Here is a 17578-nt window from a genome sequence, read left to right on the forward strand (position 1 = left end):
TCTTGATAGCAATCACCGTAGGTAGCGTTCAAGATTGCGATTCGCCCCTCAGCACTTGGCAGTATCAAACTCAGGGTAGGTGTGGTTGCAGTTCCAGACCGGACCAAGAAGTCAGCGGAGAGGGAGGGCGTGAATCAGCCCCGAAGCCGACGTCGACAAGGAGAGCCAACTTCCGGCCTCAACCAAAACCGACCACACCGAGCGAGATTTTCCACAGCACGATTGTCCTGCCGTGGCAACCACCCTCTGTAGTCTAATTCCACCAAAAGGCAAAACCGGACGTTGATCCTCATCGGTAATGTCACCGTCACGGCAGAGTCGAATGGTACCTACCCTTGCCAAAGGGAGCTAAAAATAAAGATAAAGATAGAGTAGCAAGCTGGACCAATCGACCGAGAACCTGGTTCGTAGCATGCAGCAGAAGAACGGTGGCTCGTCCCCCGCGAAACAATCCCAAGTAAGTAAATTACGTCTTAGCCGGGACCCTTCGACACCCCAGCAATCTATCCTTTATTACCGGGCGCGGATGAATAGATGGCGCCAAGCTTACCACCGGAGACCCCTTGCAGCAAGGATATTAAACATCAGATAACATCACGCAAATCGACAGATCCAGATGCTAAGGTTCTACTGCGCGGGGAGCGATGGAAATCGAACCCTGAGTTCGTATTTCGTCGCCCGAGCGAGACAGGGACGATGTATGAGATTGTTGGCTCCCGTTCTAGTAGTTTGGTTCGGGGGCGGGCCATTTCCACCCCATCTTACCAAAGTGCCTTACCAATGTGTTGCTGTCGGCGTCATGCCCCTTGGTTGTCAGAGCTGAATTGCATGCCAAGGGTTGGCGACGGCTGCTCGGTGTGGGAATAAGGCTGCAAAGGGCGAAGCTGTATTCTCTTCTTTAGAGGAATGGGGCGGTTGGCTCGCAAAAAACAATGACATGACAAGGTACATTTCCTTAGTTTGGATGCGTCTGGACTATACAGGTACTTTTCGTGCATCAACACCCCGTCTGGGTGCGACCAGCTCTGCTCACATTACAATACATGCTCCCCCTCTTGGTAAACGCCATGCTAACTTGCCGCCATGCAAAAACCAGGATTGTAACGCCGCTATATGGAAGTCGCTTCCAAATGTACCGTTTCAGTAATGTACAGGTCCTGTGGAGTACACGCCATGGCACCGCTGTCCCCTGACTATGGGGCTTGTCAAGTGCCGGGTGAGTGGAGAGAAGTCCTATCTTCAAGAGAAGAAATATTTACTCTCTTTGAGCTTCCGCACGTCAAAGTCGCCCTTCTCCGGGATGTCGGGAAACGTTAGTGGAAGCCACATCGACATCCTGTGCACCTGCGTCCTGCGCACTCTGTACTTTGATTGCGTCTCGTGGACAAAGTAGTTGGACTTCCGGAGCCTCTTGAGACGATGCCCATACCCGTTACGGAGGGCTGTTGCCAGGTTGTCGCTCACGGTGTTGCGTTTCTTGGGTTTGCCCGATGCGTCCAGAGCCGATGTCTCCTCAGCCGCCGCTGCCTCGTCGATCGACGACTCCTCGACCGATGCATCCTCGATTGATGCCTCCTCAACCGATCCCTCCTCAGCCGATGCCTCGTCGGCTGATGCTTCGTCGGCTGATGCTTCGTCTGCTGATGCTTCATCAAGAGCACCGTCAAGTTCATCGAATTCAAGATCATCCTCGGCTCCCGTCAGAGACATGCCGGACATGTCGTCGTCGGCGCCATCGTCATCGGCTAACCGCACCAAGTCCTCAGGCTCGACCTCATTTTCTAGCATATCTGGCGTCGCTAGTTCCTCAAAAATGCTAGCTGGCGTCACCATCTCCTTCCCTTCCCTCACCTCCTCGGGGTCCATGGAGCGTAGTAACTCTTGGCGTCTCTTCTCCTGCAGCAACTCGTCCTTGAGCGTCAACCGAGTTCGCTTGCGAAGCTCAGTGACCTTCCGTCCGACTTCCGAGTCCCGGTCGATCTTAGCCAGGTAGATGGACCCCCGGTACCTCGCCTCGAACTCGGCCTTGAGGCGGCCGATGACGTCCTCGCTGTGGATCCGGATGAAGGAATCACGAATGACGGTGTTCATGGCATCCACGTCGGCCGCGTGCGTCCAGAACGAGTCGTGGACGGCAGCAAAGGTGAGACCAATCTCGTGGCACTCGAGCGCCGACAGAATCATGTGGCTGGCGTCGAGCGAGTGGATGAAGTTGGGGGGGAATGCTTGCAGCTGCTTTCGCCGGTTGACGGGGTCGTCCCGATCCGAAGATGCCAGGATGAGGACCTGCAAGCACGTATTGACCGTGCGCGTGCCGACCTTCCTGTATGGCTGCACCACCGGCATCCGGAGCGGCGTTGTCCACACGAGCGTAGAACGGAACTGCCTGGCCACCTCGTCTTCCAGCTTGCCCTTGATCTTCTTCTTGGCGAGCTCGGGGTGAGCAGAAGTCTCGACAAACTTCTCAAGCTGCTCCGGCGTCATGGCTCGGCAGACGCGGCCGCCGATCTCTCCGAGCCAAGTCTGAATCTCGTGGGCACCGCGGAACATGGTCGACAGGGCCACGAAGATCTTTGAGGCAATGTACGCCGCCAGGAGCGACGTTGTGATGCCCGTCTCTTTATGCAGGTCTGGATACAGCGCGTCCAGCTGCTTCGCGACCTGCTTCTTGGCGCCGACAAACGTGACCCCGTAGACATTGGTCATAACAGTCTGCTTGACCACCTTTCTCGTGATCTTGCCGCGCACGGCCGTGGCGAACTCGTCGCCCGTCGCGGCATCCTTGGCGGCTTCTTCCTCGACCAACTGGGCAACGGCCGAGTACACGTCGGCGGGCCGCTCCCCGGGAATCAAGTTGACCTGCTCCGCACCCCAAGAGTCGCCGCCAAGAGCCGCATAGTGCTGCAGTCCATTGCAGGTGCCATCTTGGTGGACTGGCAGGTGAGAGACGTAAGCGGTCGGCTCGGGCGACTGGAGAGCCGCCTTGAGCTCGAAGCACGTAGCTAGGCACTGCCACGGATCTTCGGCTTGGAGCCACCACCGTTTGCCAGTAAGCGGGCTCTCGGCCGAGTCGAAAATGTTTTCGACATTGTCCGTGGCGAACTGTTCGCGCTCCTGGAGGCTAGCCTTGTCAAAGCCATACACATTGGCAAGATGGATCTTGAGCCAACGTAGGCCCGTTTCTCCCAGTGGCTTTCCTTTAGCAAAGAGCAATAAACCACGCATGTGGTCGGCGCCCATGTGGTTCAAGTAGGTAGGAATCGGGTACGCGCGGCCGCGGAAGTCGATGTTGTGTGGGAAATAAAATGTCTGGTCTCGGAACGCCCTGGCAACTTCGAGCTGGAAATTCATAAAGCATCGGATAGAGTGCATCTTGGACTTCTCGTTCTCGGCGACCTTGAGGGCTCTGAGCCAGCGTCGCCTCTGCATCGGATCATCTGTGGAATCCGGCTCCGGGGGAATGGGGACTTTGGGATCCAGCGCGGGTATGTTTGCGAACGGTTCTCCCGTGTTCCACGTCTCGAGCATCACGTCAAATACCTTGCGGTTGATCCTCCAAGCCGTCTTGCCTAGCACGTCTAGGCCTTTGCACATCTGCTCCATATCCCCACGTTCGATGGCTGCCTCGGCATAGATCCTCTGATCCCTTTCGTGGTTCTTCAGCCGGACGAGAGGGGTCGGATATTCCATGAAGCCGCCCTTGTCGAACTTGGTCCACGGCTCGGGCTCGACAACCATGGGTAGGTGGCGCGCCAGCACTTCTCCTCTAGGCTCCTTCTTCATGAGATCCACCAATGCGAGGTTGGGCAGAATCATTCCTATCTTCCTTCCCCTCTTGAGGTGCAGGGCATGTTGAAAGGCCGGCTGGGATTGTGACACCAATTCCTTGGTTACGGGGTGTTCCCTAATGACGGTGACCCTGGCGGTTTCGATCAGGGCCGAGAGCAGCAGCGCGCCGAGTTTTGCCCGGATCTGCAGAGGCCAGCGAGCCTCCGCTTCATCTTTTCGTGATATGTCCGAATCGGAATCCGGGACTATCGACACGGAACCATCCGGCAACGTAACGGTAGGAGGGTTCCGCATCGGGTTGCCCCATTCTTTTACCAAATCTCGGGCATTCTGCCACCGTGTTTTCGCTTTCTTGGCCGATTCGATGTCGTGCTGCTGTGATCGGATGTCCTCTTCGGCGAATTTTGCTAGCTGCGTGACCAGGCTCGAAACCGGGACGCCCTTCTCGGCCCCGTGCATGGCGAGCATGCTGAGCATGCTGAGGATGGTGACGGCGGCAAGCCGGCTTGGTGGAGACTGGTACAGATACGGGCCGTACATGCAGCGGTCCAAGTCCTCTGTCGACTTTCTCGGCGCCGCCTCGGATGCGTCGATCCTTTCTCGTTCCTTAAACAACCGAGCTTCGAGGGCCTGATGCCAATCGTACAATTTGGAGCTGAGCGTTGGTGATGACATTTGCGGAGTGACGCCCATCTCCATGAGCGCCTCGTTCTCTTCCCGCCAGCGAGCAAGCGCGGCATCCACGCAATCCTTCTCCAACCGGGCCTGGATCTCGCGGCGCTGCGCGAGAGGGAGAGAGGCGATATTGCGCCCTTCTGGAAGCTCGCGGAACAGCGAGAGGGCAGATTTTAGCGTCGCGAGCCCCCTGCCCTTCTGGGGCGTACTGAGGACTTCGGGGGTCGCGTGCTTGACACGTGGAGTGGACCTAGTCTCGCCCCCAGCTCCATCTGAGCTTCCGGCAGCGGCAGCGGCAGCCCGGAGGGCATGAACGCGCATAGAAGCACCCTTTGGCATGCTGTAAGCAGGACAGACCCGGGCGATGGTAGCCAAGTCCTGGTCGGTCAGCACTTTCCCCACATACAAGTCTCGCATGGCGGCCTTCATAGGCAGCAGGCTCATGTAGCGCTCGATACGTCGCTTTAGGCGCGTGCCGTGTGACGTGAGCAGGCTCGCCTTGAGCATGTATGCGATGATGTTGGCGTTGATGGGTACCCGGCTGTTCCGAAGCTGGAGTTCGAACCACTTGTGGACGTCATCGGCCTTGTCCACGCCCGGCTCGGCGGCGAGTTGGGCAACGCGCGCCTGTAGCCATCGGGCGTGCAGCTCCAACATCTCATGCGCAGCCAGGACGTCCATGTTTGCGAAGCGCTTCAGGACCAGAGCCGCCCGATCTAGCCTGCCGACTTGCAGGCAAGCGTCGAATATGGATAACATCTCCTCCAAATCGCCGGGAATGCCGTGGACATTGATGCGACTTCTTTTAGGGCCCGCCGGGTGATCGCTGATCACTAAGGGCGAATTGGGATCGATTGGCTTCAGCATATGCAGTCCCGACGGGCTCGGCGGAGACTGCGGCTTCAGGCCAGGGGGGAGACTGTCGAATGGTATGTCATCGCCGCCGAATCGGTGCTCGCCGACGGCCGTGGCAAGATTGCGCTCGAAGCCGACAAGGGCATGGAAAGCTTTCCTCTTCCATAGCCGGGAATCTGGTGCCGTGGTGAGAGCCCGCCTGGACTGGGCGAGTGGCTGCTGCGGATTGGCGACAGAGCATCTTGACGAAACTCGTAAAGGGCCAGCGGAGAGGAGACGGCGCATAGGGAGGGTATGTCGTGCGGCACCGGGGCGGACGAGCATCCTGAGAAAGTGAGAGGCTCGCGAGACGGTTTGCGTCGTCTCGGGAAAATAACGGACGAGCTCAACAGAAGCGTTGCGAAATCTGCTGAGTTTGCCGAGTAGGTGATCAAGTCATTAAACTAGATTATTAAGAGCGATAAAACAAAGACATAGAAAGAAGGCTGCTGTCAACCCAGCCGGCTCGACGAGGATGAAGGGACGTCGTCCGAATTTGGCTTGAGGGAGAGATAAGGAACAATCGCCAGGTAAAAAGACTGGAACGAAGCGAGCCCAGTAAAAAAAAAAAAAAAAAAATTGGCCTGCTTGGAGAAGACTCGGCTGGTGGGGAATCTGGATCCCTGAGAGAGTCGCGTCGCTCCACGAAAACTCGGTTTCCAACACGTTCATTGGATGACTGGCTCTCTCTGCCCCACACCGCATGGCCAGGCGAGCACGAGCACAGACGCATGGTCTGGCTTGGGGTTGAAGTTCAGAACGGAGCGAATCTTGCTGATTACCAAGCCTCTCTTCAGAGAAAGGCCCAGTCCCACGTCGCCGGCAACCATGGGACCATCATCGGCCCTACGAGCTGTGCGCTACTCAGCTTGTAGTTTTCCGGTGCTGCGGCTTTCCATTGGCAGCATTGCTGGAGCTCCCATCCCGCTGGGGACCAGACGCTTTTCCCCGATCGCCACGGCCAGACACGCGACCTTTCAAGCCAGCCCACGTCTTCTACGAGGACCAGCCATCGAAGAGCGGATAGGGAAGGAAACAGGAAGCGATGCTCGACTAAACGATGCGTCATCGGACACCAGTGGGTCGGACATGCCGTGGTATCTCCAGGTCGAGCCGCCACGACACCCGACTCTGCTGCACGAGCCGCCACCCCTTCCAGATATTCCGGATGGGTCGCCGAAGCTGATGCAACCGCTCCTCGAGTTTGCGTCGGACGAGCTGGGCATGGACGACCTAACATTGCTCGATCTCCGGGCCATGGACCCGCCCCCGGCACTGGGCTCGAATCTACTGATGATCTTTGGGACTGCGCGCAGCGAGCGGCATCTACATGTGTCGGCAGATCGCTTGGTGCGCTGGCTGCGTGCACGCGGCATCACTGCCTCGGCCGACGGTCTAATAGGGCGGAACGAGCTGAAGCTTAAACTCCGCCGGATGGCCCGCAAGGCCAAGCTGCTGGGAAACTCCGGGGTTGCGCGGGGTGGTGATGACGGTATCAGCACGGGGTGGATTTGCGTGAATCTTGGCTCGGTGGGCGGCTCGCACAAAGAGATAGCGATGGTGGATGAGGAGGGAAGGCCGACAGGCTTTGGGGTGCCTGACACGGGCACAACCATAGTCGTTCAGCTGTTGACCGAATCTAGGAGAAGTGAGCTGGACCTGGAGACGCTGTGGAGGAACAAGCTACAAAGAAGTCTCAAAAAACAGGGTCTGTTAGGGGCCAACAATGTTTCCAGCCTCAGCGCGGCGACCGGGGACAGACCGGCGGTGCCCGAGGACCAGCACTCCCCAACACATCAGCCGGCCAGCTGAGCCAAGGACCCGGCTGTTAGCCGTACGAGCTCCAACGAAGCTAAAAGAGGCTATGGAAGTACGGCGCATGCTGCCGCGCTCCGGGGAGTCGAGATCATTCCCCTCGCACGCTCCTATCGATCATACGTTCACAGCCTACAGCCACCAGGCGCGATCGATCGGGGTTCTGCGACGTGCCCCTGCTAGAACAGCGCATGAACGGTCGACCATGCCGACCAAGGAGTCGCCTGACGAGGAACTCGGTGTTGCACATTTAAGTCGCTGATCTTGCGGCAGAGTTATTCGCATAAACCGTTACTCAGTTGGTGGCGGATTTGGTTAGAAATGAAGCATGGGTAGAGCCGTTGGAAGCGGAGATGGTGCTGCTTATCGAACACGAGGCAGCATACCTAGTGCTGATTGACATTGGGAGGGGGGAAGGGGGGTTGCTGGCGCGTAGATAAACTGTAAAAAATAGCTGTATATTACAAAATGCCGTCTGTTAAGGACGAGAAACGCAAACCTGGGTTCGATTTGCCTATGGTACAGGGGATTGAGTATTGGACAAGGGAATAATGAGGGAATTCCCTCGACGCGCTCAGAGGGACACATTGCGTCTTCAATCAACCAGAGGTTGGGTATTCTGAGGTGCTCAGTGTGGTACTGTCCCGGTTCTTAACAACAACAACTCCGCCATAACCCTACCTTAGACTAGGCCTGTCGAATCACAGCCTCGACGATTCCCTCATGACCTCCCTCAGCATCGGCGCCACCTGTTTCCGGCTATGCCCAACATTCCGCTGCTTCCAGCACGCCCTCCACCCACCACTGTCGTCCCCATCAAGCTCTCCCCCTTCCCACGTCTCCAACCCCAACGTTCCCTCATATTTCTTCATGAACTGCTTTGCGACTTCGATGCTCTGCTCATTCAACCCCCAAACAAGCAGCTCCCTGGTAAACACCCCTCCCGGTTTCGAAACCGTCATAACAGCCGCGATATCCAGCTTCTGTTCCTCCGCCCAGGAACGCAGCGCGCCCAGAAACTCCCCTTTCTCACCCACCTCCCGAAGGAGGTATCCAAAGCCCTGCACCACCGTCGACACACCCAGCGCGAGCGAACCGTCGCTCCACCGCTTGTAATCCTTGCGCAGGATGTCCCGGTACGACAGCCCCAGGACGCGGTCCTTAAGCCGCGTCAGCTGGTCGTAGTACGCCGCACGGTCATACGACGATGCTCCGCCCTGGCTCGCCTGCGCCATCTGGGATGCGAGCTTGGACTCGGCCAGCTCGACGGCGCGCACGTCCCGCTCGGTGGTCTTGTCCCGGGAGGTCAGGTTGGTCGTGTCGATCAGGATCGGGGCGAGCGCCACGCGCGCGAGGCCGGCGTCGTATTCGCCAGAGGCAGAGCCAGAGCCAGCAGCCCCGCCCTCGGCGGTCAGCCGGTCCCACGCGTCCCGGCACTCGTCCAGGACCAGGCTCATGCAGCTGCCGCACTTGGCGAACACGCGGGGCTGGCCCGGCGGGAGCGTCTGCGGCACGACGCCCTCGTCCTCGTGGTGGTCGACGCAGCCTACGATGAGGTCCGGGTCGGAAAAGGACTTGGCGAGCGCGCCTGTCAGGGCGTTGTGGTCCACCAGGAGCCAGCGCGTGTCCTGCGGCTTGAGGCCCTCCTTGGGTAGGTCGGTCAGGGTGATGAGGTCGTCCGGTTTGAGGCCGGCTGGGGAGAGAGCGGCGTTGAGCTCTGGGCGCAGGGCGAGATCGTCCCGGGGGAGGTTGGAAAGGGGGATGTGGAGGGTGTTAGGCGGTGTGTGGGTGCGGAAGTAGGCGTAGATGAGGGCTGAACAGAGGGAGTCGAGATCTGGGCTTTGTTTAGTGATCGAACGGGCGTGGGGGGCCCCATCGAGCCAACTTGCCTGCAGACTCGTTACCAACAACAAATGTCAGGGGACTGGGCCGCTGCGGTGGAGAGGCCAACAACGCCTTCTTCGCTGCTGCCAGGAAGGCTTTCAATGATACACGAGTAGCCATGGCCGGTACTTGGTCTTGAGGTGCTGCAACGGCGCTTGTAACTCAAGAATCAACCCGCCCAACTAAGAGAGGTTCCGGTCTGGGCGGTGCGCTGTTTTTAAAGGTCAAGTACTGTTATCACTACCGAGTCTTGCTCGTATATTGGCGGGCAGGGGAGGGTACAAGCAGCGGGATTTGGACCGTTGTCGAGGCTGTTGTGCAACACTCAATGCCGGCCTTAGAAGTGATTTTGGTCGTTGCAGGATGCTGCAAGAGCGGCAAAGAATGAACCCGATTCTGGGTCCTGCAAAGCAGCGTCACTTCAACCCCCCACAACAGGGAAATGCGATGGCATCTGCAAACCATTTCAGGGTCTCCCGCAAAGCAACGGTTCTTGGCGCTGCTGCGGGCCGGTGCCGATTCCTTGGCGGCCTTGCACTGCCGAACCAGGGGGAGCGCCCTATCGGATCCGCCCTCGGCTTCCCCGGCTACTCAGGGGGTGTCACCCATCCGAGGTCTCGTGTCACAATCATCCCAAATCCCGTGGCAAGCCCTACACCGTTTACCTCCAACTGTCGAAGGAGGAACACAACCGCACCGTCGTACAAAGCAAGCCACTGGTTTACGCTCATCATCCCACCCAATTGGACGCCGAAAATGGCCCCTCTCCGCCTGGCTATCCTTGAAGCCGACACCCCGGTTCCCGGCGCCGACGCCCGCTACAAAGGCTACTTTGGCGTCTTCAAGCATCTGTTTGAGCGGGCCGTCTCCCCTGCACCTCTCGAAGCCACGGTCATCCTTACCGGCCACGATGTGGTCCACAACCCGTCCACAGCTTACCCTTCCTTGGATAGCGTCGATGCTATCCTCATCACCGGCTCCAAATACAACGCCTTTGATGATGACGAGTGGATCCTCACGCTAGTCGAGTACGTGCGCAAGGCCCTGATTCACGACCGAGTCCGGGTTGTCGGAGTCTGTTTCGGGCATCAGATCGTCTCGCGCACACTGGGCGCGCTCGTGGCGCGAAGCAACGCCGGCTGGGAGGTGAGTGTAACGGAAACGAGGTTGACGGAGAAAGGGAAGGAGTTATTCGGGGGAAGGGAGACGTTGGTAAGTTATCACACTCGACCTTATTGGATGCAGTGACCTGAAAGGATGTAATTAGCAAATCCAGCAGATGCACCGCGACCAGGTGTTTAGCGTGCCTGCTGGTGCCGAACTGTTGGCCTCGACCGACAAGTGCATGAATCATGGGTTCGTCATACCCGGGCGGGTCATCACGGTGCAAGGCCACCCAGAGTTTACGGAGGACATCATGCGCGAGATTCTCGAACTAAGACACGAGACGGGCCTACTCACGGACGAGGTGTTCCAAAGCGGCATGGAGCGGAACGGGGACCATCACGACGGAGTATTGATGGCTCAGGTGTTTCTCAAGTTTTTACAAGATCAATAATACTATGTACGCTACGATAAGGCTAGGCGGGGGGATTGTTGAACCCGGAAAGGACCCTGAATCGACTCCACGCCAAGAAGTCGATCATCGTGGTGATCACCCCGCGCTCCGTCGGGACTATCGACTGCAAAAGATCGTCGACTGTGAGTCTCACGCTCTCTATTACCAAAACAGGAAACTGTGCACCCTCGACGTGCACCATGCTCAACGCCAAGTGGCCGCTATTCCCAGACTCGAGGATCCTACTCTCCAAAAACGCCGAGAGACTGCCGTAGCCTCTTGCCCCATGTATGAAACCACCAAACCAACCCGCCCCTGAAAATGCACGCTAAACTAAAGGGTATAGCCTCACCTGGTATGCCAAAACAGAGAAAAGATTAAAAAAACAAGGGAAAAAAAAATGCATGCATGCAACAACCGACCAATCAAACCATCTCCTGCCTACCCTCGCCGTGCGCTCGCTCGCGGGTAGTGCCCTGGTCGTCGTCGTCGTCATCATCATCCGAACCGCCGTCCCCGTCCATTTCCCACCACTCCCTGACGGCCTTGGGCCTGCCGACGCTGCCCTCCCTGGCGGCGCGCTCCACCAGGATCTCCTCCTCCCGCCTCTCCCTCGCCAGCCGCCCGTCCACGAGCATCTCCTCCCTCGTCCGGCCCGCGATGCCGCCGCCGCGGCTCCGCACGATGCTCCACAGCGAGCCCAGGAACCCCCTGCCCTCGGCCGCGTGCCGCCACGGCTTCTCGCGGAGCATGAAGAGCGCGCAGTCCACGGCGCCCTGCACGCACAGCGAGATGATGCCCACCACCAGCAGCCAGCGGGGATCCTCCTCGCCGCCGCCGCCGCCAGCGGCCCTGTCCGGATTGTTGTTGTTGTCGTCGTAGCCCAGGATGTGCGACACGAACGGGAACAGCCACACGACCATGTAGGCCAGCGGGTAGACGAAGAGCGAGCGCAGCTGCCGGCGGACGCGGTCGCGCTGCTGCGAGACGACGCCCGCCGTGGGCGAGGAGCAGTCGTCGGCGACCGAGGAGAGCGGGGCGGGCGGGGACGGCGGCGCCGCGTGGTGAGGCTCCGCTATCGATGAGGACGATGAGGCCGTGCGGGTGCGGATCTTGTGCAGCCGCGAGAGGAGAGGTGTGAGGGAGTGGATGCGTTTTTTGTGTCCGGCGCTGTCGTTGGGGCCTGCCGAGTGGCTTGGGCGCTTGGTCGACGAGGCTAGAGGCGGATGGTGAATAGAATCCCGGCTAGCTCGGGCGGGTGGGCAGTCGGTGATCGGAGCTGCACGGGGTTGGGGACTATGCGCCGGCGGCGGCGAGGAGATGGGAGGAAGATCAGGAGTGAGAGGGTCGCCCGTCTCGTCCGCTTCGGGGGTGCTGCGTCCTAGCGACTGGGCTTGCGTGAAGCCTGTCCAGTTCCATTGGATTTCCGCCTGTGCACTGCCATTCCCCGTTTGGATGGTGCTAATCGATGATGCAGGTCTCCGCCGGTCTTTGGAGGCGGACACCGTGTCCACCACTGAAGTGCGCCGTGAGCTTGGTGTAGATGGGATCAATCCATGGTAGCAGATCCGGGGAGTTGCAGGCACGCTGCCGCTTGCGCTTGGCCATCGACACTGCTGCACGGCTTCGGAGCTCCGCCTCCCGTAATCGCCTATCCTTTTCCAAATATACAGGTAGATGAATGCGTAGATGAGAACGATGCTGATGCAGATAAAGTATCGAGGGATCCAGCTGAGCATCAGCCGAGTCCAGGTTCTGTCGGTCCGGAGATAGCAGTACTGGCCGACATTCTCGTACCCGTAGCCGCGGATGAATGCGAGGCTAGCCGTGGTAGCTGGAAACAGATAAAACACCAGGTAGGCAACCCGCCGATAAGGGTACAATCCTGATCGCGGACGGAAGATGTACATGACCGAGTGTAACGCGATCAACAAAATGGCGACATCTGCGGACTCGATGCCGATTGCGAGGGTAAAACCACTGAGTTGGCAAAACGTCGAGTCTGATTCAACGTTGCCCCGGACGAGGCTCACGATCGGAAAGATGACGTAGGCCGTAGACTTGAGGATGTCACTTTGGATCAACAGCAAGATCAACCTGATCAAGTCTTAGCAAAAAAAAAAAAAAAAACACATTAATTCACTGGTGAGAACAGGGTACTTGCTCGTGCCGGAAACTTCGCCTCATCCTCACGAACCAGTAGAGTGTGGGCAGGGTCGACACCACACTGATCGAGGCGAATACGAGAGAGAGAATCGTCAAAAGACGGATGGTGTTTTGTGAGCTTTCATCAGCAGCCGCATTCTCGGGTGTCATCGACGGCATCGGTTCCGAGACGGCGGTTCCGTCGAGCAGTCGAAGGGTAGTCATCCTCTGGGAGCTCCATGGAAGCCCGTCACAACAAAACGAAAGGGTCCCATCCGGCGAGTGGCAGGACCTTCAGCCTTGGCTACCGTCTAGATGACTGTTCATATGTGCCTTGGTGCATCATGGACAACGGCGTTGGCTTGCTTGCTGAGTCGCTGCTTTGGGGAAAACGACCAATATGGTCCGAGATGATGGAAACCACGACTGCGCGGGACACAATCTTTCCAAGTCCAAAGGGGCAAGGAGCGTTTTGGTGGCGCTTCGCAGCAGGAGGGGGAGAAATTCAATGTTGTCTCGGCGGCAAAGTTGCGAAGTAACAAGGTTGGAGTTGGGCGTGTTGGAGCTGAGACATTTCAGTTGGCGTTGGCCGTGGTCTGGGCAAACAGACGGGAGGAAATGAGGTAATGTTTATGAGAAAACGTGCAACACGTTGCGTGGGAAGACGTTTGATCAGAATGCTACTCTTCCAAGATTACGGGAAAGAAGCAAAGAACATCCCACTCACCCCCTTGCAAAAGGTGAGCGCGGAACGATGGGGCTGCCCTGTTGCGGATCGACATGATCAGTCGAGGCCGAGTCCAGCCCCGGATTGGTTATCCCGACGCGTATTTAGTCAAGTGGATTGGACTTGAGGGGAGCGCTGAATGGTCAGTGCCTCCAGAAATGCAAACGCAAACGCAGCACTAGCTGTTGCGAGGCCGGCTGGTGTGCGGGATGGGGGGGTGTGTCATTTGCGAAACGGCCACACCTACGGATCACGAGATGTGGTTGGCGATGACTGGTCCTCGAGGCGCCGGGGGTACGTCCGTACGCTAGTGTAGGTAGGGAAACTAAAAAAGAAAACAAGCACGTTTGGCGCGGGCGCTGCTGAGATTGCGCCCACAAACAGACCGCCACAGTCAAGCCCGAACCAACAGACTGGGACTGCCATCGGGAGCCAGAGTGAATCATCCTGCTCATCCCCGTCGGGCATTTCTTGGCTGTCGTACGTGGTTGGGGCCACGGCCAACGTCGCGGGCAGAGTAAGCATAGCTGGATGGGCACATGAGGTCATGCCACAGTTGTCTTGCTTGCTGGAGGCCTTAAGAGAGGAGAATAAGAACAGACGCCAGCTGACGAGATCACCTGCAGTGACCAAGAAATGGTGCCCCCCCCCCCCCCCCCCCCGGATCTTGTGCATAAGGGCGGTCCCAGCTGTCTGGACTGGCCAGATCCGGGTACAGGTGCCCACGGTAGGGCGTTATCCGACCGGAACGGTCATCCGGCGCTGTTAAATTTCCCTGCTCTTTTGGGAGTTTGGGTAACTTTGGGCCATGGCGATCTTACGACGATTTTGCGCGGCGGACCGTGAGGCCCCTGCCTCGTACTGTCCACTGCTCCACTGGGGTAACGTGCCTCTGAGCCCTGCCCGGCGGGCAAGGATCAAGCGTGGGGGGACAACCCCTAATGCGCATGATCAAACTGTTAATTGTGATCCTCCAGGCAACGCCGCTTTTTGGAACAAAGATATATTTTCCGCCTGTTGCAGACACACCGCAAGCACGTTCATGCTCTCTAGCTATGACTAAAACTGCGCTATAATAACAGTACATGTACGGTAAATCTCGATCGCCTTTGCCACGGCCGAGTCCCTTGTCATTGTAAACTGCGAAGACACAGAAACTGAGAGGACGACGGTGTGGACCACGGTTGAGTTGTCATCTTGCCAAGGCGTCCAATATCAACGGGCGTAGGAGACAGAGGGCTGAAGGGGATTCGGAAGATGGATGACGTTTTGAATACCTTAGTCACCAGTGCGCAGGGCATCCATTCTCCGTGTCAACATGGCAAAAGCAAAACAGTTCCGTACCAACATCAAACAAGCCTAAGAAAAAGCAAGTCAAAACCAGAGATAACAATAAAGGGGTGATAGGTCGGCTCGATGAATCAGAGGCCACAGTGTACCGGATCACGGCCCAGTCCCAGCGTTGCCTCATGCACTGTACCAACAGTTTGGTCATGCTGGAACGGACAGTGCAGCATGCACCAGCTACTGAAGTTGACGGGAGCATCCCCAGATGCGGTGCGGTTTAGGGGACGTCGCTAGCTGTGGCTAACCCGTTCTTAGGAGGACGTCGAGCAACCGCTGAACGCGGCCTAGGATTGCGAAGATGGGACTGCTTTCGGCCATACCAGGTCTAGAAACAAAACGCTACCGTATGCGCCGCCTTCCCCCAGACCAAAACCCGGCCTTAAAATATACGCCAGAAAATGCAGCAACTTCGCTCCCCAACAGGGGACGAACATCTACCCAAGCAGGTTGATGTACGGTTCAGGCCACCGACCCCATACCATGGGCCGATTCCCTAATTTGCCGCTGACTGGAGAAAGGATCTTGAGCCGCCTCCTATCCTCGTCAACATCGGCGATCGCCACAAACCCCATGACCGGTGCTTGTCGTATCGTCTCGGGCGGGTCGTTGACAGAGGCGTTCATCACCGCCAACGTCCAGTGGGACATTGCTGCCGAGATCTCAGCGGGCTCAAGGGTCTGCTGGGAATCGTCGTAAAAATCCGTCTCTATGGAAGAGTTAGTGATAAAGACCCCTAGATCAGAACGGTTGGGACTATTACCGTCAGGCGCCTTGAAAATAGCCACGTCGTCAAAACCAACGGATTGCGTGAATGGACTCAATGTCCTCTTCGAGTCGCCGAAAAAGTATTCCTTAATCGTAGCCTCACGGATGAACTTCATGAAGTCCTTGTTCCGCTCCGCAACGCCATCGGATTTGTCCAAAAGAAGAACCGTGATGGGTTCCCCGTAGGCCGTCTTTTCGTTCTCCAAAAGCCGCTGCATCTCCGCACTCAGCCCGGCAGAACCCAGAACGACGACCACATTCACTACCAATCTCATTCAGCATCCATCCCCGGTTACCAGACACGGGCCGTTTTCGAACAAACTTACCCGCAAACTCCTTGGCGGCATGCGTCAGAATCTCGGTTTCGCCCTTCCCCGGGGTCACCGCTGGCGTATCCAGCACCAGCCCAGCGGCTCTCACCACCTCATCAGCCGCAAACTTGGCGCGCACCGAACTCCCCAGCTTCACCACGAGGTCCTTCCACAGCGCCATATCCTCCTCGACCTTCTCCCTGCCAAAGTAATACACCATCGGTAGCTTCACGGGCACCAAACTGGGCCCGCTGCTCGGCGTGCTGCTCACCCCGAACCCCCCCGCGGGTTCCTCCACATCCATCACGGTCCCAAACACCGCCGCGCTCACCGTCCCCGGCAGCGCCAACAGCCCCTCTCTCGGATCCACGTTCGCCATGAGCGGCTGCTCGCCCACCCTCGTCGCCAGCGCGACCAGCGTCCTGGCCAGCGTCGTCTTGCCCGTGTTCCGGGGGCCGCAGATCATGACCCTCGGCCCTCCCCCACCCCCTCCCCCTCCCCTTCCAATACCATTATGATGATGATGGTGCTGATGCTGAGTCTTCCCCTCCGCCTTCCTCTGCGCCTGCAGCGCAAAGTGCAGGTTGAGGTGGCCGAGCGCGGGCGAGTCCTCGGGGGCGGCGTACTGCGCGACGTAGTCCTCGACGTCGCCGCTGACCTCGAGCGCGCAGCCCGTGTAGGTGAGGATCTTGGACTTGGTGCGGGCGAACGTGTAGCTGTGGTTGAGGGCGAGCTCGGTGCCGTCGCGCTCGGCGGTGCCGCTCGTCAGGCGCACCGACACGCCCGACGACGCGGCCGAGGCCCGCGGCACCGCGAAGCGCCATTCCCAGAAGGGCCGGAGGGCGATGGTGCGGGTTGTCGAGGCGGAGGGTTGCTGTGCACGTTGTGGTGACGACCGTCGTTAGCTGGGAGGGTTCTCGAGGATGCTGCTGTTGTGGATGGTGGGTGGATGATGGTCTGGGGTAATGGAGAGGAAGACTTATGGGAATTGATGGGCGGGGAATTTTCGTACCTGCGAAGCAATCTGGCCCAGGCCCGGAATAGACATCGTATCTACCTCATTTGCGCGATTCGCCGATTGTAGGTGGTATCGAGAGTTCCGGGTTCGATATGGGGAAGAGGCGTACAACCTCCTGTCACCACGGTGGGGCCGCATGTTCGCTAGCGTCTGACTTGCAGTGATATCCCAGGGTCCATGCGTGCTACTGTACACTAGACTCCCGCCAACGCTGGATCTCTAGAAATTACGGTCACAATCTTGCTGCCAGAAAATGAGATCTTAAACGCTTAATTGGCTCGTTGACCTTCGCTTTAGATCATCTACTCCTTGCTATAATATCTGTGTTCTAGCAATTGAAAGATGTGTTTGTGTTTTGGACCGGAACCGGAATCGTTGCCAAAGCCATGCTGCATTAACAAAGGGTTGATTTTACTTGTTCACAAGCACCACACAGGCACCACACCTTTCCAGTTCCACCCACGTTACGCTCATCTACGCAAAGACAAGCCAGTGGGTACATAGAACAATTATTCGTAGATCATGGCATGGGCTCTAAATGTAGGATCTATGATATATAAAAAGCAATGTCTAATGTGAAGCAAGGGGGTATTTTTCCAGAACACAACGTAATGCATGCACAGCTCGCTGGCTGCTGCTCGGGAAGTTCA

At 57.8% G+C, this 17578-nt stretch overlaps 6 protein-coding genes across 6 annotated transcripts; 2 read left to right on the plus strand and 4 right to left on the minus strand.

The window, feature by feature from the left end:
- Nucleotides 1-1239: 1239 nt before the first annotated feature.
- Nucleotides 1240-5643, minus strand: RPO41 (DNA-directed RNA polymerase; the record flags this gene model as incomplete). Its single annotated transcript, XM_071064915.1, has 1 exon — nucleotides 1240-5643. One exon carries the CDS (start codon nucleotides 5641-5643, stop codon nucleotides 1240-1242), a length of 4404 nt encoding a protein of 1467 aa, XP_070921016.1.
- A 543-nt stretch (nucleotides 5644-6186) lies between these two features.
- ATP25 (ATPase synthesis protein 25 mitochondrial) lies at nucleotides 6187-7170 on the plus strand (the record flags this gene model as incomplete). The annotated part of the gene is made up of 1 exon (XM_071064916.1): nucleotides 6187-7170. One exon carries the CDS (start codon nucleotides 6187-6189, stop codon nucleotides 7168-7170), a length of 984 nt encoding a protein of 327 aa, XP_070921017.1.
- Nucleotides 7171-7874: 704 nt separating this feature from the next.
- On the minus strand, nucleotides 7875-9177 carry PPX1 (Exopolyphosphatase; the record flags this gene model as incomplete). Its single annotated transcript, XM_071064917.1, has 2 exons — nucleotides 7875-9007; nucleotides 9063-9177. 2 exons carry the CDS (start codon nucleotides 9175-9177, stop codon nucleotides 7875-7877), a joined length of 1248 nt encoding a protein of 415 aa, XP_070921018.1.
- Nucleotides 9178-9813: 636 nt separating this feature from the next.
- On the plus strand, nucleotides 9814-10615 carry MFIFM68171_09499 (Class I glutamine amidotransferase, putative; the record flags this gene model as incomplete). The annotated part of the gene is made up of 2 exons (XM_071064918.1): nucleotides 9814-10269; nucleotides 10325-10615. 2 exons carry the CDS (start codon nucleotides 9814-9816, stop codon nucleotides 10613-10615), a joined length of 747 nt encoding a protein of 248 aa, XP_070921019.1.
- Nucleotides 10616-11040: 425 nt separating this feature from the next.
- GPR1 (G protein-coupled receptor gpr1) lies at nucleotides 11041-12985 on the minus strand (the record flags this gene model as incomplete). The annotated part of the gene is made up of 2 exons (XM_071064919.1): nucleotides 11041-12712; nucleotides 12780-12985. 2 exons carry the CDS (start codon nucleotides 12983-12985, stop codon nucleotides 11041-11043), a joined length of 1878 nt encoding a protein of 625 aa, XP_070921020.1.
- Nucleotides 12986-15268: 2283 nt separating this feature from the next.
- Nucleotides 15269-16958, minus strand: CLP1 (Cleavage polyadenylation factor subunit clp1; the record flags this gene model as incomplete). Its single annotated transcript, XM_071064920.1, has 4 exons — nucleotides 15269-15540; nucleotides 15595-15861; nucleotides 15926-16784; nucleotides 16923-16958. 4 exons carry the CDS (start codon nucleotides 16956-16958, stop codon nucleotides 15269-15271), a joined length of 1434 nt encoding a protein of 477 aa, XP_070921021.1.
- Nucleotides 16959-17578: the final 620 nt, after the last annotated feature.

This window comes from Madurella fahalii (genome assembly GCF_045866475.1).
Source record: "Madurella fahalii IFM 68171 DNA, scaffold_5, whole genome shotgun sequence".
NCBI classification, from domain to species: domain Eukaryota; kingdom Fungi; phylum Ascomycota; class Sordariomycetes; order Sordariales; genus Madurella; species Madurella fahalii.